Below are 27,909 nucleotides of genomic sequence, written 5' to 3'. Positions count from 1 at the left end.
TTACATGGATGTGTATTTACATATCTATTACTGCATAAAACTTGCTCACTCTGTACAGTGTTACTTTTAAGTATATTTTCACATAAGGGACGTATGGGAGGGTGGGGATGGAGGAAAGAAAATGTGATAATGATATAATTTTATTATAGCCTCAAAAATAAAAGATATAAAAAAGAAAAATTATTAAAATTAACGATCCCCTCAATTAGTATTAAAGTTATCCTATAAACATCATTATGTATATAAAGGTCTGCCTCTGCTGCTTCTGCTCAGATTCCTCCTTCTTAGCCAACATTATCTCTGGATACATGTCAACTTCCTTATACAGACACTTGGTAGTGTGTTCCAGACTCCCTAGCACGAGCAGCTCCCTGAATTGAGGAGAGGAAATTGAGAAAGTCAGAAGAGCAATGTAGGAAGAGTTCACAGAGCAGAAGCTTAGAAAGGAGGAAATGCATAGAAAAAGAACTGGACAGCTGTCCAGAGGTTCTAAGTGACCATTTAGTAGAATAGCATTGTATTCTGCAAAAATTTAAGTCACGAGGAATCAATTCCTAGTCGACACATTACAATTTTCAGAGACGGTCATTAAAACAGTTGTACCTACGTGGCTTGTATCTTCAACTTTAAAGAACAAATCAAACTTCTCCACATTAAAAATATATGAAGCCAGGCACTGGTAGCTCACGTTTTTAATCTCAGCACTTGGGAGGCAGAGGCAGGTGGATTTCTGTGAGTCTAAGGCCAGTCTGGGCTACAGAGTGAGTTCCAGGACAGGAACAAAAACTACACTGAGAAACTTCATCTCAAAATAAATAAATAAATAAAAATAAAACAACAACAAAAACAACAACAACAAAAAACCCAAAGAACAAATAAAGTTATATGAAAACATTGTGGTATAATTAATCGAGGATTAGACACTGTAGAAGAGAAGATTAGTGAATCTAAGCAATAACAACGGAAATGTTTCAAAATAAAACACAGAAAAAAGAACTTGAGAGAAATGGAGGAAGTGCACAGAGCTATTGAACAAATGTTGACTGCCAGTTACAACCAATGGGGCCCAGCCTGTTTTGAAGCCTCTGCAAAGATAGAAGAAACAAACAGGGATAGGAAAAATAGGAGAAAATAATCTAACAACATAAATTAAGAGAAAAACATTAACCCAAAAACTCAATCTCATCAATTCCGATCAGAGGAAAGAGAACAAAAACTGTATAAATTAAATCATTTTAAAATTAGTGATGAAATTACCTTTTAAAAACCAGTTAAGGCCTGAAAAGATAGCACAGGTAAAAGCAATTGCTACCCTCATAGAGGATCCAGTTATGTTTCCCAGTACTGACATAATGGTTCAGAATTACCTGCCCTAATTCTCGGGGTTCCAAAACCCTCCCTGGTTTCTGTGGTTACATGCACATATGTGTTCCATGGACATACATTAGACAATCAAGCATACATAAAAATGAAATAAAATAAATGCAATGAATCTTTAAACAAGTCTTATTTGTGGATATCAGAACCAGTATTTAGAGTATAGTTAGGGATTGTAATGGTTTAGTTAGAGATGTGATGGTTTAGTAGGTTCTCCCCCAAGATCTCCGCCTTCAGTAGCTCTGGGGAGTGGGCCAGTTTTCCAGTACCAAACAAGACTTTCCACTTGTTGAGAGGTCTTATATCCAGTTACAGAGCTGTTCATTACCACCAAGGAATGGATGCACCTCTTGCACATTTGGGGTTATTGTATCATGCTGGTCCTTGTTGTGATTTACAAGTGTTTTAGCTGAGTAGTGTGTGCATATGCATATATGTATATACATATGTATATAAAAACAATTAATGAAAAAGAAGTCATGAATCTGAAAGAGAATAGGTGTGGGTATATGGAAGGGTTTGGAAACAGGAAACGGAAGAGGGGAGAATGACATAATTCTATTATAATCTCAAAAAATAAAATAAATATTTTAAAAGTGAAAGAAAAGACATATCAATATGACTTTCTAATAATGTTTAAACATATTCAATCTAGACAGTAGATATAAATAAAAAACTCTATGACACAAAATATATAACAGAAAAATAAACTCCTTTTCTCTTATTTACTGCATCCATAAAAAAATAACAAATTATATTTTATTTGAATTAAAATTCCTTCATCTTAAAATACAACGAGATGGAAAAGGTAATCTACACCCACTTGGCAAAATATTTGCAAAATTTGTTAGGCAAAGTGTAGCTGGAGAATTTTTCTCCAGCTCCCACCGTCAAGTCCCACCAGTCCCGGAGCCCACTTATAAAATAAACACACAGACTCTTACATTATTTAAACTGCTTGGCCATTAGCTCAGGCCTATCATTGTCTAGCTCTTACTCTTATATTTAGCCCATTTCTATTAATCTATACTTTGCCACGTGGCTCGTGGCTTACCGGTACTTTACATCTTCCTTGTCTTGGCGGTGGCTCCAGCCGGTCTCCCTTTCCTTCCTCCTTCCTCAATTCTCCTCTCTCCTTGTTCCGCCTATACTTCCTGCCCGGTCACTGGCCAATCAGTGCTTTATTTATATAGAGTGATATCCACAGCAGCAAAGGGCTCTTTTGTGGGTATTAGAAGGCTTTCAAAATCCATTCATCATAAAACGCAATTTAATGAACCTGGTAGAAGATTCTAGCTTGCTTCCCTCAAAATATAAATAGCTGGGGACTAGGGATGTAGCCAGGGCATGCTCATGCCCTGAGTTTGATTCCCTTATACCACAGAGAAAAATGGGATGACTAGCAAACTAGTATATGAAAAAAATACTCAACATAATTAGCAATTAGAGAAATGAAATCTAAAGCTAGCTTATGATTCTTCATTGCATTCATCAGAATGACTAAAATTAAAATAGCTAGATACCAAAATTAAAAAATGTAGATATCAAACTAAATGAATTGCATCTTCTAAATCTATATAGCCTATTATACATTAATCATGACTCAATATAGATGTGTGAAAGACAAACATGGTCACTTAACCTTCTCTCTTCAAAAAGGTGTTACACAAGCACGCCTGTACGTAGGTGCCCATCGAATGATAACTTAATTCAATTGCTGAAGACTTTTGATGGAGTGAGTACATGCTGAGCTCTTCTGCTTCATTTAGTACATTGTGCTATAAATTTCTGCTCAGAAATTAGAAGGCTCACCTGCAAAGGAAGCATGTTGGTTTTCTCTCTTTATCTAGAGTTCTTTACAAATTCTCCCTGCACTCCATTTCCCAGCTTTGCAGAGAGAGCAAAGTCAGGAGCACACAGTCGCTTTCAACTCCTGTAAGAAAGAAAAACAAAACAACAACAACAAAAACAAATTGATTTTGCCTAGGATGCCTTACAGTGCCCATTGTTGTCTTGTTCTTTGCTACATTTTAATACTAAAAAGATAGCTGTAAAGTGTGTGTGAGCTGATGGGAAGAATCTTTCCTTTACTGCTATAGCAATCAGCAAATTGCATGCTAAGAGATGAGTAAAATTAGGAGCATTTATTTTTCAAATCAAATTATATGACTTTTCATTTATATTCAAGGAAAATTTGGAAGAATAAAAGGTCATAGACTGTGGAGAAACAAACAAACAAACAAACAAACAAGCAAACAACAACCTGGATTGCAATAAAATCCAAAAGGGGGCAGGGATGCAAAGAACTGAAAAGCTAAGACAATTTAAAGACATTATTATTAAAATTTCTATTTTTCATTTACTATTAACACCAGGGGTTGGCAATAATGAAGACCCTGATCTCAAGACGAGTTCCATGCATTTTTTTTTAAACCAGAGAAATGGTCCAATGTGAGAAACAGTATTATTCTTTCAAAGCATGATTAATTAATGCTTACTTTATTAAATTTAATGATTTAAATAAAATCTAATAATATAAATGCAAATTAATAAGTGTGGAAAACCACAGATGTTGGCAGCTGTTGGTGGTGTCTGGTGCTGTGGTATGAGGATGTTTTCCAACCAGAGTCCAGAAAGTAAGGAAACTGGGAATATTTATCTATTCTACTAAGGATTAGACAAGTCAGTAAGGGTCAGTAGACTATATTCAGGATCAATGAGATGGGATTTTAAAGTTTTGTTAATGTTGCTGTGGAAGTATTTTTCTTTAGTTGTAAATAATAAGGTTCCTGAGCAAGGTGATATATTATTGTGTAAAGAATACAATGACTAAAGTTAGATCCACTTTGAACATATACTGGTTCTGTAACCTGCTGGGGTGTCTTTTAACAAATACTTCAATTTCATGAGCTTCAGCTCCTTTACCTTTCTAGAATTGATATTTTCTAAGGAAAATAATTGGACAGAAAAAAATTAAAATTGGATTATTAACCTTGTCACAGAGAGTAAAAGGGGAATTACTATAAAGCAGGACTAATCCTTTTTCTTTTTCTTTCTTATTTATTTATCTTTATTTTTATCCTGGTGTGACTGGACACCGGACAACCTGGGAATTGAATCTGGGTCCTCTGGACCATCAGTCAGCTCCCTTAAGGGATGAGCCATCTCTCTCCTCTTCTAGAGCAGGACTAATCCTTAGGCTTTGTAGGACTATAGAATTTGGGGCATTGTTAGTATTGTAGAGTTCAACCATCACTGACATGATCTACCAACATAAACAATTGTGATAGCTAAGTGTGCATCAGAATGAATCTTGTTAGGTTATGGTTGTAGAGGCTCTGAATATGCTTCTATCTGTAACACAAATTGCTAAATGGTCTTAATAATAAAAAACTCAGAGCCAGATATTGGAGTAAAAGCTGAACGATCAGAGAGGCAGATCATCCAGCCACTAGTTCTTACCCTTATGAAATCCTCCTGCAAAAAAGAGAGCTCCTCTCTCCACCCCAACTTATCTCTTCCTATTTCTGCCCAGCTCTACCACTTCCTGTCTGTCTGTACAGACCTCCAGACCTCTATGGTTAACTCATGGCTAGCTCCTCCTTCTGGTTATCAGGCAAGCTTTATTTGTTAAAGCACGAATAAAATATCACCACATCTATCCTTCTTTATTCCATGATACCAGAACACATACAGGGAAGAAATTGTCCAGGTAGTTCAAAACATTGTCACTCTAGGAATCCTCCATAAAATAGAAATACCCAGGAAAAGCAATTATTACATATATTCCCTATAAGATCAGCCTGGGAGGTAGGTAATGCCATACAATAGTAGTTGAACTTAGCTACAGAGCTGACTTTCCAAACAGTTAAGTGAACATTGTCTACTTTGCAGGAACTAAAATGCAAATTCAATTTCCACATATTTTTTTTTATGAACTGTCGTGGTAAGAGCTCAGGCATTGTTCAGGTAAACAGGCTATCTGTGAAGCTGGATAGGAGATATGAGGGAAATCTGTGTTTCAAGGGACAGAGGTCATCGAGAAAGAGAAAAAAAATAATTGGGGAAATGGGAAAATGACATATAAATTTGGCTCTTGTCATGGTTTACTACATTGTGAATTAACCAGAAATGGAAAAGCCCACTTTTCCTTAAGTATTAGTCCAATTGCCTGAATGTCCTTGGTGGACCAGAGAGCACAGAACCTGGCCATAAGCCAAGCCAAGCAACTCCTCTGATTAGTGTCCCACGCCTGTTCTTCGGTGTAGATACAGTGAGAGAGTGTATTGATTTCATCTCAGATTCTCATCTGGGCCATTCAACCCACATTCAGCAAGTGCGGTTCTTTCACTTGAAGTGGCAGTGACTGAGAGACACTGTCAGTCTCTCCCATGAGGAGGGCTGACTAAGTGTGGTGACACTGTTTGCTGGCATCTCTTTGCTTGTCTGGGTTTGTTTTACATAATCACATACCGCAACTCTTCAGGGAACAATGATAGAAGCTGCCCTGGCTTCCCTTCTCCTCACATCAGGGAGAGAAACACGAGCAATTGCAAAACGATCCTTGCCCCAAGCTCCATTCTCAGCAGGTACATAATCACCACCTCCCAATGCCAAACCGCAGTGGCTCCTCTGTCTTCTCTCTCTTCCAGTTATATATACACTGTGTGCTCAGAAACAGGAGCACTTGCATTTCTAATTCTCCAGGATGCAGGCTAGACAGAGGGAAGTCAAGTTTTCTTCATTTACACTTTGAAAGAATTAAATGACTTTGTAGGAAAATCCCAACTTCTAGAATCATAGGTGCTGTGTGTTACCTGAACTGTATGGTCTAGTACATTGCCCCTATAAAAATATGTACAGTGCCTTTAATGAAATCTCACAACTGGAAAATATTAAGTTCAGAAGCAGCAAGTGAAATTCAGTGGTACAGATCTAAGACTAATTACTTTAGTGACTCTGCATATACCCTTTAAACTCTGCTTTTTTGTTGTTTATTTCTTGTTTGGAGACAGTGTCTTACTATGCAAGGGTGGCCTTTTGGCTTGGAGCTCAAAATACTGCTGCTTTAGTTTAGCTCCATTTTAGTATTTAGCTCAAAATACTCCTGAATTCTGTGATTACCCAATGTACCCCCAAGTTTGGCTTATCTCAACTCTCCACTTTTTCAATTATAGCTACGTTATATTTTCCTTGATATTCTTTTTAATGAAAATAGTCTAAATTGAATGCTTTCTCTTTTTTAATTTGCATATATTTTTAATTTACTTTACAGTGATGGTAGTTTAAATAAATTATTTCAGAATGGGGGGGTGTTTTGTTGATCAGTGTTTTACCTAACATAGCTATGGAGGCATAGGAAATTTTATGTGAACAGAGTCTCCTTCTTCACTCACATGCATGTGTGTGTGTGTGTGTGTGTGTGTGTGTGTGTGTGTGTACAGAACTCAGACCTTGAACTTGCTGCTAATTAGATACTCTTCCACAGCCCCAGCCTCTCTAATGAGAATTCCTTTTCCTTTAATAAAAGATGAATCCTGCAAAGCTGGTGAGTCTGAGTGTGACAGTGAGGCAGGTTAAAAATACAAATTGTCCACAGGAGCTGATACATGGCAAACATAAGCAGAAAGGGCTTTTACTTTGGTCAGGATCTAAGTATTGGACAGAATTGTCTGTATCTTGCCTATTAGAGGAAATTATTCTACAGTAAAATATAATTGAAGGCAGCTATTTTCCTTTCTGTGGTGTCTCATAGCAAGCTTACAGATTTTCACAAATATCCTGTGATTAACCTCTTACAACTGAATTCTTTCTTTCTTTTTTTTTTTTTTTTTTTTTTTTGGTTTTTCGAGACAGGGTTTCTCTGCGTAGCTTTGTGCCTTTCCTGGAACTCACTTGGTAGCCCAGGCCGGCCTCGAACTCACAGAGATCCGCCTGGCTCTGCCTCTCGAGTGCTGGGATTAAAGGCGTGCGCCACCACCGCCCGGCCACAACTGAATTCTATATGCTGTCAAGAAATAGGTTGGTAAAAGGAGCTCCATTAGCATATAAACCTTACAATATGCACACATGCTGGAAAAGAGGGAGATTTTTCCTTTTCTGAAAGACTGCAGAAAGGAAGACAGAAACCTCAATTCCTCCATTACTGAAAAATCAAATTTCATGTAGGCTGCAAATTCATTAACATGGGCCTCAAATCTTTCTAGAGGGATCTCTCCCGATCAGCAAACTGTTGTCATTGTACCAAGACATCAATACCTCAAAGCTAATGCAGTTCTTTCAAATTTAGAAGCTATCCTTTGCCTTATTACTTGCAAATCATATAAGCAGTTATTCCACATCGAGGATTCATTGAATCTGAAATTAATTCAGCAACTTGGGCAGAGGAAAGACAAGATAAGATCTATTAATATTTTAATGCATGAATATTGGTTCAACTTTATAGTCCAAATATTATTTACTTAAATGATAATATTAGGAAAAGTAAGCTCTTTGGATGAAATGAAACACCTGGTTTTAGATATAAAGTTTGTAGTGTGATCAATGAATGCTAGCAGGTCTCTGTTTCCTTTAGGACTCCTCCGCCTAACCTGTCAAATGAAGGAAATATTCTCATCTCTACATTTCCTTTGCACTTGATATTACTATAGGATGAAGTCTAAACTCTAATATCATCAAAGAAAGCATGGATGATTTTCAACATAATGAGACCAGATAAGGTTTCATGTAGATGAGCAGAACACTATCCCTTTGTTCTTGATGATAAGGTGAAACAGAATGGCATCTGTATCAAAACAGACAAACAAGTACCAACTCCAAAGACATGGGTGAATAGATGGCCTCTGATGATCCTCTACGTGAATCCTGTGTTGGTAGAAACAAGATGTGGCCATGAGTCACAGGACCCTTCTCTTGAGAAGTTGCACTTGGAGTGAATTCTGCTTAAAACAAAGCAAAACAAAAAAAACTGTTACCCAAATCTCCTCTGGAGGAAAGAGCTTGATAATAACACTTTTCCAGATCTGCTCTTTTGATAATGACAGACACATAACACCCATGAGACAAACAGATTTACACTATAATTTAATCTTTGACATGTGAATTAAAAACACAAACAACATGATGTTCTGAAAATCAAATGTGATTTGAAAATGTATGAGGCCACATATTTTTCTCAGTCTCTGCATTATTTCATTTAATTTCAAGAAAAATTAAAATTCCTTAAAATCAAGTGCAGCAAAGATATTCAGTGGGCAGAAGGAGATGATTGTGTCTAACGGAGTGAAGGAATGACAGATGCAATCTCATGCATCAAGTCAGCCTGCAAAGTTGCACCTGCAAATCCTCCCTCCCCTCACAAGAAGCTTCCTCAAGCCAGGGCTAGGATCTGACCTTGTAATTTTACATCTGGAATGGAATCTTGTCTGTGACTCCAAGTGTGCATTGCAGTATAACAAAGAAGGTCCTAACTAGGGCTTTAACAGGTTTTAGCTTGGATCACAAATAAACTTGACTATGATTTATTTTTGTTATATGTCCTGTCAGAATACGTAAAAATGCAAAAATGTTTGTCCTATGTGTACATCTAAAGAAGAAGACATAATCCACAACTTTATTTTAAGATAAAAAATACTTTTAAGGTTGTAGGTAAACATAAATAAAGGAAAACTTTAGATGGTAACATTCAGTTTCATTCATTAACACTGCTCTACCTCAGCAACATTCTGCCATTCCATGGAAAATGCTTTCTGTAATATTTGTCACAACTCTATGTGGTAAGGATGGCTACTATTACTATTTTCCATATGAGAACTCTCCAATATTAAACTTGAAAAGGTAAACAAAAATAAGTAAATAAATTAAAAGCTAGTTTATATTTTTTTCTGCCAAGTGGTTTATTTATTTCTACATTTAAAAAATAAACATTTTTAGAGGTTTCATTGGTGAAATTTGACTTGTTTTCCAAAGACACAGACTTAAATATCAAAATGACACAGAAGTACTAAGTTTATAATCCATATTTATGCAGTATTTTCACCAAATCTATCATCTGACTGAATTTGTGATATTTAATAGAGAACAAGAGTGGAGAAGATATTTACCCAGGAACACATAGTAAGTTGTAATTAGATTCTACTTCTTCTGATATTGAATTCTGTATTTTCTTCAAAAAATGGTTTCCTTAAAGAAAGAAGTCAAGCTTTATGGAATCAACTGCCTAAAATATGTCATAATTTATACAGCACAGTGTATGTATGAAATTATTTTTTTCTTGTTTATTTTAATGTAATTACAAAATTTCACCCTCCCCTTTCCTCCCTCCAACCTATCCCATATACCCCTTCTTGCTCTCTTTTAAATCCACGGCCTCTTTTTTCAATAACTGCTATTATGCTCATGTGTGTGCACACACACATGTGCACACACACACACACACACACACACACACACACACACAAAACCTGCTTGGCCTATATAACGTTAATTGTATGCATGTTTTCAGGGCAAACCATTTGGTATTAGATAACAAATTGGTGTATTCCTCCCCGGAGAAAACTATGTCTTTAACAGCTATCTTAAATATATCCCAAATAACAAGCCAAAAAATTTCTGGAGTGAAAGAATTCCACTGAGCTGGGGAGAATTTAAAAATTAAATGCTGAGGACTAAAGGCCAAGTGAGGCCAAGTTTTTAAGCCTATAATGTTGCTGAACATCCTGAAAAATAATTTGACATCTTGGGGTCCGAGTTGTTATTTGACCTTTTGCAGGATTTGAACACTCATGCCTTTTTTTTTCTAGCTGCTTTGAAAGTCATTTTAGAAAGGTTGGTATTTTGCTAACGTTGGGTTCTTCAAGTTCAGCAGAGACTTTTTTTTTAGGAAAAAAGCAGTGCCTGGGTTACACCAATCATTCCAGCTTCAAATGAAAAGTTCTAAGAGACTTAGTGAAAGAGAGACAGAAAAAAAAAAAGAACAATAAAGCATTTTTACTAACATGCTTATTTCTCCAGGAAACAGTTTTTGGTTGCAGGGGTATAATCATTAAGAATATTTTGCTTTTGTGACTGACTTTAGGTGTCATCTCACTGCTCATTCCATTGCTTTATAAAATTAACCAAATCAAAGATGGGCTGGTTAATATGTCTCCGTAAAGCCTCATCTTTGTTCTTAACTGACTCAAGAAAGAAGCAGACACGATTAATATGCTCGCTAAGAGTGGTTATCTGATATCTGGGACAGAATAGATTCTAACCATGAGAGAAATCTCTTCACATTATTCTGTGGTTCCCACACACAGTCTCTCTAATGGTGGCAAACACCAGAACAACTGGATCCATGTAGTAGGGAAGACCTAAATAGATCTTGACCAATAAGATAGAAGATGGGGAAAATGGAAGAGATTGAGACTCATTCCAGTTACTGAAAATAATCCCCTATCATCATAAAATGGTCCCTAATTTAGGACAAGAACTCAGTTCTTAATGTAGATTTTCTTGGTTTTACAAAGTAATGGACAATAAACAGCTTCCTTGAAGAAGCAGCCTGTATCCTAAGAGGATGGGTTAAGTGGATGCCTATGGCTGCAGATGTTCTCCAGCATGGGCCTGTGGGCTGTGTTCTTTCCCATTCATTTTCTCCATCTTGTGCCATGTGTTACTCCTATGTCAGCATGACTCCATGTGATGTGCTCAGTCCTTCATCGCTTTTCTTAGTTAACAACTGACAAATGAATCATGATGTCTAACTTAACAGTGCATAGAGCCTTCCCTCGGTTAGTAATTGTTTAACACGAAGTTAATGACTGCATGCTTTCTCAGATCTTCACCAATACCTCCTTAGATCCTCCTTTCTTTAATAGCATCTAGTTTTCTTTAAGAAGTCAACTATAGTATTTTTTTAACTATTTAAAACAATTCCCTTATACTGTTAGAGTTAATAGCAGACTAAGACTTTACAATTCAAAATTACTCTTGAATAGGGCTTCTTTTAGAGTAAATTAGGAGGCTCATTTGTGTCACACCTTATGCAAAACAATGAATAAGTATACATTAAAGATTATTTCACAATCTGTCATTAATCTGCCATTTAAAATTCGAGCTGAACGAACAAACATTTTACTAGTTCAAATCCTCCATTTATATTAAGGTGGGAATATATTTAATGGTGTTCACGGATGCTTTTTATAGTGCTATAAACAAGAACAACAGGAGAGATTACTATTTTATTATTCCTGAGAACTACATTCTGTGTTTTAACAATGGCTGAAAATCATGCTATCATCAAAAAGAGTACCTACTAATGTCATAAAAGTTATTTCTCCAAATATTTATCCTCAGGGAGCTACACCTTATTTGGACAATGATTTGAAAGATTCCAAAATCCTTCCCTTTCAACAGCAAATACAATCTACACAATACTCTCAATAGCAGCCTATGTCTCCTTATTATTTTGCTGTGGGTATTTCCATGATTTAGTCATGTCTAGGTCCCTTTTTATCCTTATTTCTTGCTACTTTTGTTCCTTGTACTTGGATCCTGGGACTAGATTTGCTTCTGAGAACTCCTCTATACTTATGTAAAACATGTTTTAATATCTAGTCAGATGTTTGTAGGAGTTAGGTTTAATTAGCTGGTAAATTGTCTCCCCTTCTGATAGATAACAGTGACAAACATATTCATTTGAAGCGACAACTTCAGACATAAGAGCCAGAGTTATTTTATTTAAATAGATCCCAGGATGAGTTTTCTTTGGCTACATTTCTGTAATTTGATGGCAGACTCAAAATAATGAATTTTGCTACAAAGGTCTACATTGGACTAGGCAACTGTGGAGTGCTTTTACAACATGAGAAATAAGCTATTGTGTTAATGAGAAAATTTTTGAGTAAAAGAATACAGAGAACCGATATTAGCAAATCTCTCATGGTGTGACCCTCTGGAAAACTATTGTGCTGAGGATTTTTTCAGCATTGAGTTCTTTGCATCTATTTTTTTTTTCTAAATGGAAAACTACACAGTTATTGACTCAGACTACCTTCTTCACATAGAATGTTCATTACAGAAGCCTCAACAGTAAATGAAGACGACTATTCTTGGCAGTCAGGAGCTCCAGTGACCCAAGTTAGCTTCATAAATGAACTGCACATTTAACTAATATGCAGCTTTTTCTCCTCTGTGTCTCTACATTACTAACCACTGGTGGAAAATGAAGAGACCATTTTATTTTTTCAGTAAGCATTAGGATTTAGGAAACAAGAGTCTTGGGTTTGCCAATGGTAATTTCTGTCTTTCTTCATGCACAGGCTTTAACAAGTTGAGTCTTTCATGGTGGTAGAGACACCTCCTGAGGTGCCTATTATGGCTTGGAATGGTGTTTAATAATGTTAAAAAGTTACCCTACCTCAAAATAACTAGCATTAATGAATCTTCCATTATGTGTTTGAAATTTGTCAAGAACTATATATGTATGAGCTCTTTTTGTGTTCTCACTAACCCAATTATTATTCTCGTTTTATAGATAAGAATGTTGAGTTTCATGGAATTAAAGAAGCTGTCTGAAGTTGCATACCAGTTAATGACATGACTGAATTTTTCACCCTAGCTGACCTGATGGGTCTCTTGAAGTAGCCATCACTGATGTCACTGCCAGTTTTTTCAATTTCCTTGGTTTCAGGGATCCAGCTTCCAGATGCTTAATAGTTTACTATTAATAGATCAGAATTGTCCCTTTCTCTGGCCAAAACAATTGTCACATCTGGAGACTAAGACTACCCTGCATTATTGTACCAGAAACAGCCTTGTCTCCAGTTGAGGACAAGGCTGTAGCAAATTTTGTTCCTGAACCTCCAGGGTCTTTCTGTGAGCTGAAGCAAATCCATACTTGCCTTTTCTCTCCATTCTTTCTGGTTTTCCTCATTCCCATGCTCTGAGAGTCAAATTCAACAAATCACTTATAAGAGTCATGGACTTGGCTCTTTTGGAAAGCCTGGATTTAAGCAGGCCTACTTCCACTATCCCTCCACACTCCTGTCTTCATGAGAGACTCTGATAGAGTCTTGACAGGATAGGCTTAACCCTGAAAACTTACATTAATTATATTTTTAATTTTCAATTTTTCTTCTGTAGTTTCTTTTTGTTCTTTTGCTTCAACATTAGAAGCTAAATAGAAGACAAATAAGATCAGTCTACCAGATACACACACACACACACACACACACACACACACACACACCCCAAAACAAATAAACAAACAAACTAGAAAACCTAAAACACACCTATCAGATTTACCATGGAACATTGGTAGTTTCATCAACCAAATTTGGTTGCTATCTTCTCCACTAAATAGATCCAACCAACAAGCTGAATAGTGCAGTCTTTGCATAGAGTCTATGTCTCTGCCCTTCTTTTATTCTTGGCAAGCAGATAACATTACTTAAGCTCACTGTGACTTTGTATCTATATCATAGGCGATTAAATCTAGCAACCTATACAGAAAATGCATTTACTATACTTTTTTTGCAAATTAAAATTTAGTATTTTAAAAGCTCTATGTGGCTGTAAAGATTTTCTAAACTAAAGCATTTATTTATTTACAAATAATATTGTCTTGCTTCTATAAAACACTTGTTGATTTTGCAAAAGAATAAATTGCAGGACAAAATAGATACAACTACATCTCCCACTGACTTCATAGACAAATTTTAACCATGAAATATTTTATGGAATATTGGTTTAAGATGTGTTACATTTGTTTAATGCTGTGGAATGTTTGTTTAATAATACAAAGATGTGTTGTAGTCTTTTATGTTGCATTTGTTTAACTCTGTAAAGTTGTGTTACTTTGCCCTTCTAAAATACTTGATTGGTCTAATAAAGATCTGAGTGGCCAATAGCTAGGCAGGAAAGAGAAAAAGACAGGGATGCCAGGCAAAGAGAATAAATAGGAGGAGAAAGCTAGGCTCCAGAGAAGAAGAGGATGCCAGGTGCCAGCCACCCAGCCACCCAGCTAGCCACAGAGAAAGAAGGAAAGAAAGATATTTAAAATAAAGAAAGGTAAAAGCCCAGAGTCAAACTATAGTTAAAGGGAAGTGAGATAATTTAATTTAAGTTAGAAAAGCTGTTTCTAATTTAAGTTAGAAACAAGCCAAGCTAAGGTTGGGCATTCATAAGTAAGAATAAATCTCCATGTGTTTATTTGGCCAGCCCCCAAATAAAAGTGTAAAAAAGTAAAACAACAACAACAAACAACAACAACAGCAACAAAAACACCAAAAAAAAACCCTAACTACAGATACGTAGAGTAACATAGAATTTATACTAATAAGATTCTCCTCATTTCAATCTTACTCATGTATTATTTTGAGAACTTTCTGAGGACATTCAAATCTATAAGGACTCTTGCAGCTGACAAGATAAATTAATCATCTATTGATAAGTGAGAGGATTTATTTCCATAAGGATGGAGACATTAGAGATGTATCAAAACATTCTTAAGACCAGTCCTTAATATGAGAAGCCCCAGAATGGATGATGTATTTAACAAATTGCAAATCTCTAATTAGAGATGAAACGCTACTCAAATGAGGCTAGAGTAAGAGATAATACAATATGAAGTCTTAAAATCTAAAGTAAAGACTTTCAGTGTGTTCTGATATCAGTGGGTGACTATTGATCATGTCCAAGATATGTATATGTATGTGACATGATCAGAGGGCAAACAACCCTTCTAGAAGTACAATGTAACATGAATTGTTAAATGGTCTTATTAATAAAAAATATCTCAAAGTCAGATATTGGGGTGAAAACTGAAAGATCAGAGAAACAGAACAAGCCAGCCACGTTCTTACCTCTATGAAATCCTTAGCCTCAAGAACAAGTGTTCCTGTTTCCTCATGCCTTACATACCTTTCTCTGCCTGGACATCACTTCCTGGGATTAAATGCATGTGTGCTTCTGAGTACTGGGATTAAAGGTGTGTGTCACCACAGCCTGGCTCTCTTCCCAGTGTTACCTTGAACTCACAGAGATCCAGATCAAATCTCTGTCTCTTGAGTGATAGGATTAAGGGTGTGTGCCACCATTATCTGTCCTCTATGTCTAATCTAGTGGCTGGCTCTGTCCTCCGATCCCAAGGTAAGTTTATTAGGGCACACAATATATCACCATATTTCCCCCTTTTTGTCTAAAATAATAAAAGAAGGTTATAACTAATATAAGAAAAATGATATACATTAAATACAATAAGTATATATAATATATACAATCAAGAATTACATTAATAATGTCTAGTCCATTAACATTTGACAGATTCAGACAAAAACCTCCATTATTTATTCTATCTTGGTGAGTCCAAAGTGTGTACATATTCACTTTCTACCCTAACTTGTATTACCAACCAAAAATATCTTTTGATGTCTTTCAATCTTATAGACTTTACACCTCTTAGTGAGTTTTTTTCCGAATTTGTTAACAAGGAAAACTATAACTTTCTAATCTTCAACTCCCTCAGAGACCAGAGAAGGAAATAATATTATTGAGTAAGCAGGAAGTATAAACAAACAACTTCCAAAAATTGTGAGAAATGACAGAAGCAGCTGGTTGCCTGAACAGTCACCCAAGATTTCTCTGCAACTTTGGGGCATCCATCTTTGGCCTACAGGCCTAGCATATCTGACGGACTTATCTCTGAGGCAGGATTTTCTAAAGGGCCTTCCTAACTTATCTTGGCAAGGATCATCACTCCTTTCTTTTGTGTCCTACTTGTGTATTTTGGACAGCATATTGTTAGCAGTCAAGGCAAGAGAATTTTCTTGCACAGTGGCTAACTTTTGCTATAAAGAAAGTAAACTCCATAAGGAGTTTCTTCAGTGCCCATCATCTTCTCTGAAGTAGATTGGTGCTGCTAGGAGCAGACATGTCTCATAGTCATAAAAAAAGAATCTATGTCATTAAAATATCTTAAATGACATATTCTGTAGATCTCTGAAGTGTTTGAAGATGACCTGCCTATCTAAAATATATTTCTACTTGTCCTTGAAAATCTGTAGATCTCAGCCAGGCGGTGGTGGTGCATGCCTTTAATTCCAGCACTCGGGAGGCAGAGCCAGGAGGATCTCTGTGAGTTTGAGGCCAGTCTGGGCTGCCAAATGAGTTCCAGGAAAGGTACAAAGCTACACAGAGAAACCCTGCCTCGAAAAAAAACAAAAACAAAAACAAAACAACAAAAAAAGAAAATCTGTAAATCTCTAAAGTATTTGAAGATGACCTGTACATCTAAGACATATCTCTGTTTGACCTTGAAAACATACCTAATATGACTACAAGTTTGATTGCAATGACTACTAACTTGCATTTCTTATATCCTAATTAGTTGGTGGTAATAACTTTCAAAGATTAGCAATTTGCATCACATTGTTAAATGAGCTGTATAGATACAATACCTTGAACAATATTAGAAATATATGCACAGTATTTTCTAACAAAATCAATCTCAAATTTGTATTAATATACAAAATTTGCATATAATATACAAAAATCCAATCCAATATAAAATACATTTAAAACAAGTAGATTGAATAATTTACTTTTTTGTCTTATCATATCTATATCCTCTCTTTTTTCTTTTCAGAGTAGATTCAATAATCTGCCACTTACCTATATCCTCTTTTTTAAAAATAAGAACCCTGAATCTAATCTACTGTATTTAGCTTTTTTTCCTGACAATTATCAATTAACAACTTGTAACCAATCATCCTAAACAATGACAATTATCTATAACCCATTGAATAACCAAAAACCACCCACCCCACCTCTTGGGAATATCGGTGTTGTGTTCTTAAAATTACTTCCTGCTGTCTGGGGGTGACAGCATCTTTAAGGAATCCTGAAAAGAAAAAAATTGGGGTTAATTGTCAAATCCTGGGAGAGGTAGTTGTATCATTTGTTGTCCAGTCTCTGCATAATGGGAAAATGCTAGGCTCGTCTCAGTCCTTGCTCGAGTAGTCTGTGATTCTGGATCATCTCAGCTAGTCATCTCAAAATTGTCCTGAGCAGTATGTAGTCCAAAACCGATCTTTAGGTGGTGTTTGTCATCTTAGTGAAATTATCATCATCCTGATAGAATCATCATTGTGGGGTCCTATCATCTTTTTGGAGACTTCAAAGTTGCTGTTTGGTGTGGTCATGGTTCCCTGAAGAAAACTTTTAGTGCCTACTCTGTGGTTTGGAGCAATATCACTTATGTCTGTGGCAGAATCTTGTCTCACAGGCAGTCCCAAACTTGCAATACAATAGGTTCCGTTATGTTATTCTTCATCAAGATATTCTTGGAATTCAAATCTCTATGAGCAATAACTGGATATCCTTGGATACCAACAATCTTCATGAGAAGATGGGCAAGACCACTTGCCATGGACCAAGCCTGTTTGATCATCCCTTCAACTGTAACAGTGTATCTATTCAAGTAATCAAAAAAGGATCCATGCTCATGGTAATTGGACAGAAGCCACAGCTGAATCCATCTGCAATTGTCTTTGTTGTTTGCTGCTATAAATCCTAGGATGTCTTCATGGTGTAACATCCCAGTCTGATAAATCTCTGTCTCTCAGAACCATGAACATTCTTCCCTGATGGATGATATCGCTCTGTATGAATATGTGTTGCTCTTACCGGTTGATCAATAAAGCTGTGTTGGCCAATGGCAAGGTAGCTTAGAGGTAGGCAGCAAATACAAGCAGACAGAGAAGAAGAAAGGGAGAAGACTAAGGAGACACTGCTAGTCACTGCCATGAGAAGCAAGGTGTAAAGTATGAGTAAGCTACAAACCATGTGGCAAAGAATAGATTTATAGAAATGAGTTAATTTAAAATATAAGAGGTAGCTAGCAAGAAGCCTGAGTCATTAGGCCATACAGTTTATAATTAATATAAGCCTCTGTGTGTTTATTTGGGTTTGAGTGGCTGCTGACTGGGCGGGACACAGGAAAACTTCTGGCTACACTTCCATAGAAGAGAATATCTTCACAGCAATTTCTTCTCTCCACCACTTGCCTTGCCAAACTTCTCCAAACCAACCTTTGCCAATGCTTTCTTATAACATGATGGCCCTGGCAATTGTTCTCTGAACAATCAGCAGTAAACCTTTTGTCCCTGGTAGCAGCGTAGCTGTCACCATCAACAGTATAAGAAGCAGCTGGCAACCCAGAGCAGCAGCCACTGCCTCCCTGGTCCCTCTGCCACCATTTGTGGCCCAACCCCCACTGCAACTTCTCCTCAGCAAGCCTCCCAGGCTGGCCTTCAACTTGGGGATTCTCCTGCCTCCAACTCCTTCAGCAAATCCTTCTGGTGTGTGCCACCACAACTGCTGTGTGCAGCTCAGGCCTCAACTGGGGACTGCAAGGCCACAGGCAAGTGGCTTTTTCATGAATTTGTGGCACCAACATTGGGTGCCAGATGTAACATGAATTGCTAAACAGTCTTATTAATAAAAAAACAAAAACCTAGAGGCAGATTAAGGGGTGAAAGCTGAAAGATCAGAGAAGCAGAACAAGCCACAGCCAACTTCACTTCCACAACTCCTCAGCCAATCCTGTTTCTATGAATCCTCAGACTGGAAGCCTCTGAGTCCTCACCCATGAGAGTCTAAGTTGAACTGCTACTTAGTTCCAGTCTCCTCATGCCTTATATACCATTCTCCACCCAGCCACATCACTTCCTGAGATTAAAGGTGTGTGTGCTTTCCAAGCAAAGACATGAGATTTCAAGTGCTGGGATTAAAAGTGTGTACCCCCACTGCCTTACCTCTATGTCTAATTTAGTGGCTTGCTTTGTCCTCTGATCCTTAGACAAATTTATTAGGGTACACAATATATCACCACAGTACAATATATAGCAAACAGTAACAATGGGTAGAAAAGTATCCCCTTGGGAAAGTATAAAGTACATTTAGCTAGCTGATCATAAAATGAGAGAGTATAAATAGTATGTGACAAGTTATACTGGGTCAAGATGAACTAGAACTTGCTTCAGTAAAGAAACTATTCTACAAGCTTCACAGTGCAGAGCATTCCCTGATTGCTAGCTATTTGTAGAATAGAGCTTTTGAACTGTATGGTGATATTTTATTTGTATTAAAATGTTATTTTTATGTTAATAAATAAAGTTGTCCAGGGTCAGAGCTATTAGCAAGCCATAGGAAAGCAGGGTAGTGGTGGCGTACGCTTGTAATCCCAGCACTTGGTAGGCAGAGCTAGGTAAGTCTCTGTGTGTTCAGGGATACAGCCAGTATTGGATACACATGCCTTTAATCTCAATACCAATCATAGAAAACCTGGAGGCCTATACAGACAGGCCATGACGAGGCAGTCATGTGGTTGGGTTTACAACCAATGAGAAGGCAGAACAGAAACTCTATATAAAGACTTTAACACAGAAAGTAGCTCTGGTTCGGACAGGTAGGACCACCGCAGGAGGGAGGGTAAGGTTTAGCTCTTAGCTCTGACCTCTTGGCTTTCTTCTTTGCATTGGTTCTGTGTTTCTTATTTAAAAAGATGGTTGGTTACATCTACAGAACTGTGCTTTAGATAACTGATAGAATAGATAGATAATATTTCCATTTAACTCAAATTTAAGGTATAATTATTATGGCCACCATTCTAGAAAGCCCAGGTCTAAACCTGCTATGGAGTGTGTGTGTGTGTGTGTGTGTGTGTGTGTGTGTGTGTGTGTGAGAGAGAGAGAGAGAGAGAGAGAGAGAGAGAGAGAGAGAGAGAGAGAGGTGGTTGTTTGTGCATGATCAGAAGGTTGAAATGAGTAAAGATATAAGAGGGGATTACTTAGGTATCTAGAAGGGAGATGATGGAAAGATAGAGAAATTACAAAAGCATGAAATAAAAATATTTAACTTTATTTAGCCGGGGTTTGGAGAGCATAAAAGGGATTATTAAAGATAAATACATGGCTTAAAATCAAGTTATATATTTGAGAAAAATAGAGATATATGAGAAGTTTCTTTCCTCAATGACTATTGGGGATTCTGTATATATTAAAGATATTACTCTTGATATCTTATTTATTTAGAAAATAGTCTTTTCAAGGGTGGCATTTTGCATTTCACAAAAATTATAGAATTCATTGTAATCCGAAGTTCTAAGTTTTAAAGAGTACAGTTGTTTCTATTTCTTCATGTCCTCTATATTTCATGCTGCATCCTCAGGCTTATCTAGATTAGGTTACAAAGGTAGTCTATCTATTTTGTCTGTGTGTTATAAAGGTAGCCTATTTATTCTATTTCATCTAGGTTCACTCATGGATTTATACATGTAGTGTGTATGGGGTTTGTGGTTAAGGTCAACAACAGATTTAATTTCAAAAACCAATTTATCTAACACAAATTCATCAGTCAGCTCTCTTACCATGGAGTTATGCCTTGAATCTCAGTGTTGAAGGAGGTGATCAACGCAGGTTGAATGAGTCTCATCACACCTTTCACTGGCTTCTAGAAAGGTAATGATTTTACTTCAATCTAATCCATTTAACGTAGGACCAGGTGTGAGATCACACATGTCTTTAATTTCTGGATAGCTAACTGAGGACTCTTTGAGGAACAGCAATGGAAAATAGTTGTTGGCAAGGATAGCAGAGTAAAATATCACTTGCCAGTACTGTGAACCTAGAAGAATATGATCAGTTCCATTATATGTAAACATAATAAATACTATGAGAGAAGGAGAAAGAGAAGGTCTATTTGAAGTTCCTTGTTTTGTTTTTATTTTTTTCACCATCATGCAAAGTGTTTAGAATATTTTCGTTAAACATGTCCTAACAACTCAAAGCAGTGCTTGCGTGAAGCAAAACCTCACTACCAGCAACTTGAAAGTAACTTCTCTTATTACATCAGAGCTTCCAAAGAGGTAAAGTCTCTTCCTGAAATCACTAAGATTTTCAGAATAGACATATCATAGTTCCATCTGTAAAAGGTCAGGCGAGCTGGGCAGAGGTGGCACAAGCCTTTAATCCCAGCACTCGGGAGGTAGAGCCAGGTAGATCTCTGTGAGTTTGAGGCCAGCCTGGGCTACCAAGTGAGTTCCAGGAAAGGCACAAAGCTACACAGAGAAACTCTGTCTCAAAAAAAAAAAAACCAATAAATAAATAAATAAATAAATAAATAAATAAATAAATAAATAAATAAATGGACAGGCAAAACATCTACTAAATATGGAATTCTAATGCTTTTATCTAACTGTTTATTACCACAGGTAAACAGTAAAAAGAGCATCATTTTTCACTGACCTTGAGGATTTGCCTCCTTAAATCAGTCCTTATTTCTAAGAAATAAGAAAAAGGATTAATGCCTGTGTTTATTAATTCAAATGTTATGTTTTATTCCTTTAATTATAGTCTGTGTTTTTCCATGATGAGTATAAGCAGGGTTGGGACTAATTTACCAAATGTTATGACTTCAGACATCATGTGTTGGGACTTATTAAGGGAACAGTTTGATTTGAAGTGTCTGAAGTCCCCATCTTTGACTTGTTTAGCATTTGGGGGCTTGGGGAGTCACTGGTGCAGCACTTTAAGAGGATTAGATTTTTCTGGCTCCTCAGCATAAGCGTTTTTAAGCATATAAATAGTGATGTGGTCTTGGTGATAAGACAGGCAGGGAGCTGTCTGTGTGATGCTGCTTTGCTTTCAAATGGCTTGGTCTGGAGGTTGAATCCATAATTCACTGGTGGAAAAGCTTTAGCATCTGCAGGCAAGGAATGAAGGCATTCAGAAGCCATCACCTTATAATAGAGGCTAGTAGATAAGCAGACTATGAGAGGTTAGACCCTGGCCTAAAGGGAAATGTTGAATCAAATCAAGATATCAATCTTGCTAATGCTGAACAAAATTCAAGTTCACTTATGAGGAGTCAGACCATTAATGGAAAAGCATAAGCTCTCCTTTGCTTATACATTATGAAAAAAAGCTACCAAACTTTTGTGCAGATTTATCTAAAATCTTACAATTTATAAATTTTGATTAAAATATGTTTAAATTTAGTGAAAACTCCTGGGAGAAAAGCTATCTTCAAATATTATTTTTATATAATTTCTCTTTCAGCTTTTCATACGAAATAAAGGAGCTTACATTTGTTTTGTTATGATTATAAAAATGAGAAAGAAAAATAAATACCTGTGTCTATTATGCTAAAAGTCAGGACAAAAACAGAGAATGAATTAATTTATGGGATGTTATTTCAAATAGCTTTATATTCAGAAAAATCAACACAGAGAACTATAATGTCAGAAAATTATGTAAAAGCTAGTTATTAGTATTGAAAGGTTTTCTACCTCTGGAGCTTTGCACATAATTCTTAGATAATTATTACTGACTACTAACTGAGAGGGTACTGGTGTTCCCACTGAAAGCCAGCTGAGCTGTTCTTCAGCCAGGATTAAAGGAGACAAGGGAGAATTTATGAAGGTACCAACATGCAGTGCTGAGAGTTATCTAAAATTTTGATGATGAGAATTGCCAGAGGATGGGGGTTAGGTGTGTCTTTAGTCTCTTCAAGAATAACCAAAGAAAGATTGTGTATTCCAGCAGTTTGTAAGAATAGGAGCTAAGGCCTGAGACTGCTGAAGAGTCAGACTGAGTTCTTACACCCTGTTGAATTGGTCTTTGTATGAGGCTTTTTACATTAGTTTCTTATTTTCACGTCAGCTTGAATAAGCCTTGAGCAAAGAAAATCAGACACAAAGCCAAACTACCCAGCTGCCACATATGATCACAATTTAACTGTGTACACGTGTTAGAACAAAATATAATACAGTAAAGCAAAAACAGATATTTTAAAATAGGCTCCATATATTAATCTCACATTTGACTAAAGATGTAGTCTTTAAAAGTCTCTACTGTGGGAGGTATAAATGTGTCATAGGTGAGAGATGAACCATGGTACAATCTGTAATTTCGAAAAGTATAATGGTTTGTTTTATAGGCATTGAACAAGCTGGTGACAAGGGGTTTTACAAACAATTTATGCATAATCACTTCTCAAATTCAGTGACTTTAGATAACCATATGTATATTATTCCCATGAATAGCTATATGGCTATTCTTTGATTCCTTAGAGACTTTTAATATATTCCTTGCATTTTTTATATAAATTCTTGGGAGGGGGTTAGTTTTTCTGTTTTATTTTTGTTTTTGGTTTTGTTTCCATCTTTGTTTGAGATACGGTATCACTATATAGCACAAGCTGGCTGGGAACTCATTCTGTAGCCCAGGCTGCTAGGCAGGCTTTAAACTAGGCAATTGTTCTGTCTCATGCTGGGATTATAGACAAGTTCTAGAATACATTAAAAATAATAAATTCATTTAAAAAGATAAAATCAGTTTATTGCAAGGAACCCACAAATATGTATACCATACACTTAGAGTAAGGTAACCAACCACTCAAATACATACTTGCGCAGTCTCAAAATGTACGTGTCTCAGTGAACTGTTCCATTAGAATGGCCATTCAGAATCAATGGGGCTTTACTTCAGGTTTTACATTTTCACTATCAATTGCATTTGTATGCACTTACTTACCACAAAAAGTGAAAAAAAAAAGATACTGTAATAGTAGAAACCAGGAAAAAAAAAAAAAAAAAACGACAGTGGTGTATGCTCTTTCATGCTTCATGTGACATTCTGCCTACTTTCCATTCTTCTTCATCTCCTAATATTACCCTTTCTTGATCTGAATGTCATGTTACACCCACACTAATTTTTAAAACCCAGTTGTCTCATAATATACTTCTAAAGTATTGATTTTAATTTATGAATGTATCCATTAGCTATTAGTGACTGCCCATTTCCACTCACGCGGTATGCTAACAACTGACTTTGAGAGAGTGGAGGGAAGAGGCGAGGGTCTGGAATTCCCACAGGTAAAACTTAACAACATCACCTCTATCATCAGCACCCAAATGGAAGAACAATCGTGGATGAAAGCAATTGCTGTGAAACTACCATACGATTCAGTGAAAGCATGAGGAAATATCTCATCGTGGAAAAGGAACTACCATTTTGAGCAAAATAAAACTCTTTGAGTGTCAATCACCTAGATATTTCCCAGTGGTCTGTATATACAGAAGTAATAAGGGAAAATTGATACAGAGTGTACAATACATGGCAATCAAGCAAGGCTTTGTGCATAAAGGATATCCCTCCCATTCACACCAAAGAATATCTTATACATTGTTGCTACATATGGAAGGCAAGATCCTAAGTCATCTGAAAGAAGACTTTTAAGACTCAAAAACACTACTTTCTCACTGATAGTATCATTTCTGCTAGGAGGCCTAGACTCCAGTTCTGGCTGCATGGTGTTTTATAATTTTGTTATTGTGTTTTGTCCAAGTGGCTAAAAAAGAGCTTTCAAAGTAGCCCCAAGTCAATTCTGAAACGAAGTATGTAAGTAAGAGAGTTGACTATGTGTTTGATGAGCTTTCCCATAACTCTGTCTTTCTGTTCCAGGTGACTATGTGGTCATGTCTGTGTATTTTGATCTAAGCAGAAGAATGGGGTATTTTACCATCCAGACCTACATCCCCTGCACACTCATCGTGGTCCTATCCTGGGTGTCCTTCTGGATCAATAAGGATGCTGTTCCTGCAAGAACATCTTTAGGTGAGATGTACTTCTAGGTGCTCTGTTCTCTCAAGATAAATGCCTGAGAAAATCATTCCTTATTTCTCCTTTACAGTGGGGTTCACTCGGAATTCAAAAGCTAAATGAAAAATCTATTTTTTTTATTATTATTTTAAAGAAACTCAATATGGTTAGTTATCTATTTGTTATATTTAAGGTTTACTAATTCTATACCTCTGTCTTCTTTAATTGTCACAGGATTTCTTTAGTACAATTAAATAATAAATTTAGCTAAATATAAAAACCCAACAAAAAACTTAATTTCAAGAGAATTTTGTCCCCTCCCCCACTCTTTAGCCTCTCCACACATATTCATGAGAGCTGACCACATCTATCCTTTCTCAATCATTTGCTTAGTGATGTCACAGCAGAATTTGAAATCTGCTAAGGTGGAAGTTCAAGTTTCAGTATCTTGGGAAGTGGAAACACAGTAAACAGGGCACTGTTGTTTCCAGAATCAACTGTTACCCTTTTCCCATCACACCACTCCTGGTTAATTCCAAGATGGATAATTATGAATAACTAAATTGATTCTTTCCAGACGATCCATCTAAATGATTAAAAAGTGGGAAACACTTATTGACAAATCTAAAGAACATTATTATTGTATGATCATTTGCAATTTAGTCAAAATTTTAGATATGGTGACGCCTGTCTTTGATTTTCATCTTTTGCTTATAGATGAAAGAAAACTTCCACAAACCAAACCAAAGCTTACTGACTCACAGGAACATTACAGCCTGTCTCCACAGAATGAATGATCATTCTATGAAAAACTCATTCATTAGCTATGTGCAACCTGGTACTACATACCTTTGCTAACCCCTGATGGGGAAGCAGTAGCAGAACATGGATTTTGATGTTCAGTGATCTTTATTTCCAGCCATACATACAATAGGCTGTGCAATAAACTTCATTCTCTCTGAGCCTTGCTTTCATCACATGCAAAACAGATATCATTTCTGCTTTCTAACTTGGAGGGTTTTATTGGGCTAAAGCAACATATTCTATGCAAAGCACATTGAGCAGAGAAAAGTCTTAAAAATGATGGTAACTCTCCTCATTTCTGATAAAATGATCTGTACCAGGTTATTAAACTGAGGGCAGAAGTGATTACTGAGAAAAAGACAACATTTGCATATCTGTCCTCTTCCAAACCCAATTTAGTTTTCCATCTGTTTCAAAATGAAGTTCTTTTGATTTTTTTTCTGATATATGCAGTACTTTGTGTTACAAATCCTATTCAACAATTCAAACATCCTGTCTGATGCCACATACTGAAGCAAACTCCAAATCTGTTAAGCCTAACACTGCAGGGTGTTTAGTGCGTCACTATCTCTCAGGAGAAACCCTAGATATGTTGCTCATCTCTGGCAGAGAGCTTCCAACATGCTACTGCCTCAGTAACTCTTCAGTTAATTGATATGTTTATGATTAGATGTAACAAATGCTCTGATATAGTCTAATATACCATCTTACCAAAATTATTTTAAAGAAAACATTTCAATCAGTCTTTCCCTTTGAAGGCTGCATTCTTTTGACCAATATGTCTTTTATGACCACATGATCAATTTATTTCAATCACTCAGTAACAAGAGTTCTCTAGCAGCAAACCATTTGAAAAGAAAGAGATGAAGGGGGGGTTGAGTAAAGGCCCTTGATAAGACCAGAAGCAGCTTCTCCATTGATCATTTATAGGTCACTGACGCTCTATGTTTCTGGTGCTGTTACTATGTTTTGCAACCATCACAGAAAGAAGTTGTGATAATACAAATTATCATATTTTAGAGCTGAGATAAGCATGCAAATGTGCTGAAATTTAGGTAATATCCACAAAGTCATACAGTCAGTTGTTAACAAACTTGCACCTTGGAAAATTGGACATGGGTTTGTCCTAGCTGGGAAGACTTGTTGAGTTCTACTTGTTATCCAAGGAGAGAAGCCAAGCTGAGCATATATTTATTTGAAATTTGTTCTCAGTTCTCTAGATCAGTGCTTCTTAAGTGTAACAGCACCTTTCCATCACTAAAAATATTTTGGAAGTACGGGAACCTTATTTCCACCCTGTAGATGGATTTTTCTTTGGGCTGTCAGCTCACAAAAAATTACAAGGAGACTTATAATTCATTATGAAAACTTGGCATGTAGCTTAGGCTTGTTCCACAAGCTCTTATAACTTGAATTAATCCATTTCTATTCATCTACATGTTGCCCCATGACTCCTCCTGAATATCTTGCTTTCTCTCTCTCTCTCTGTGTCTGTCTGGTGACCTTCCTTTCTTCTTCCCAGAGCTCTCTCTGTCCAGAAGTCCCTGCTATTCCTCCTGCTTTACTATTGGCCATTTTTTTTTATTAAACCAATCACAGTGACACTTTTTCAAGCAGTGTAAAGGAATATTCCACAACACCACCCCATGATGTGCATATTTTTTTGCATTTTTTAAAATTTATTTTATAATTTAATTTAATTTTACATATCAGCCATGGATTCTCCTGTCCTCCCTCCTCCAGCCCCCCCTCCCCAGCCCACCCTCTCATTCCCATCTCCTCCAGGGCAAGGACTTCCCTGGAGATTCAGCATATTTTATTTACCTTAAGCCTAGTCCACATTTGGGCTTTTGTTTTTTAATTCCAAGTGAATCAAGTGTTCAGTCACTTTTCAGAACATGCCTGTACATTTGTGGAGTTCCATGATCTTTTCAGGTATTTATAGTCAAAATGTAAATGAGATTACCTTGAGCACCTACAGATTTTGAATTTCTTGTCATGGAAAAGATACAGCTGACTTTTATGATGGCAGAGTCACCGACAACACTTGGAGATATTGGGAGATATTGGCTGCTTTCTGAGG

At 36.6% G+C, this 27,909-nt stretch overlaps 1 protein-coding gene across 4 annotated transcripts in view; it reads left to right on the top strand.

Annotated features, from left to right (window-relative positions):
- The window catches only part of Gabrg2 (gamma-aminobutyric acid type A receptor subunit gamma2), an 87,389-nt gene that overhangs the window by 53,162 nt on the left and 6,318 nt on the right, over nt 1–27,909 (top strand). For 3 of the 4 annotated variants that reach the window (XM_059269254.1, XM_059269255.1, XM_059269253.1), the window contains exon 7: nt 24,885–25,037. In XM_059269254.1, the coding sequence (XP_059125237.1) occupies nt 24,885–25,037 (153 nt within the window). Of the gene's footprint in view, nt 1–16,216; nt 16,247–19,273; nt 19,283–24,884; nt 25,038–27,909 lie in introns of all 4 variants that reach the window. The other variant, XM_059269252.1, reaches the window with a different exon arrangement.

Source organism: Peromyscus eremicus, chromosome 8a (assembly GCF_949786415.1).
Source record: "Peromyscus eremicus chromosome 8a, PerEre_H2_v1, whole genome shotgun sequence".
NCBI lineage: Eukaryota > Metazoa > Chordata > Mammalia > Rodentia > Cricetidae > Peromyscus > Peromyscus eremicus.
Note: the sequence above shows the minus strand (reverse complement) of the source record. Positions and strands in the feature narration are given on the sequence as shown.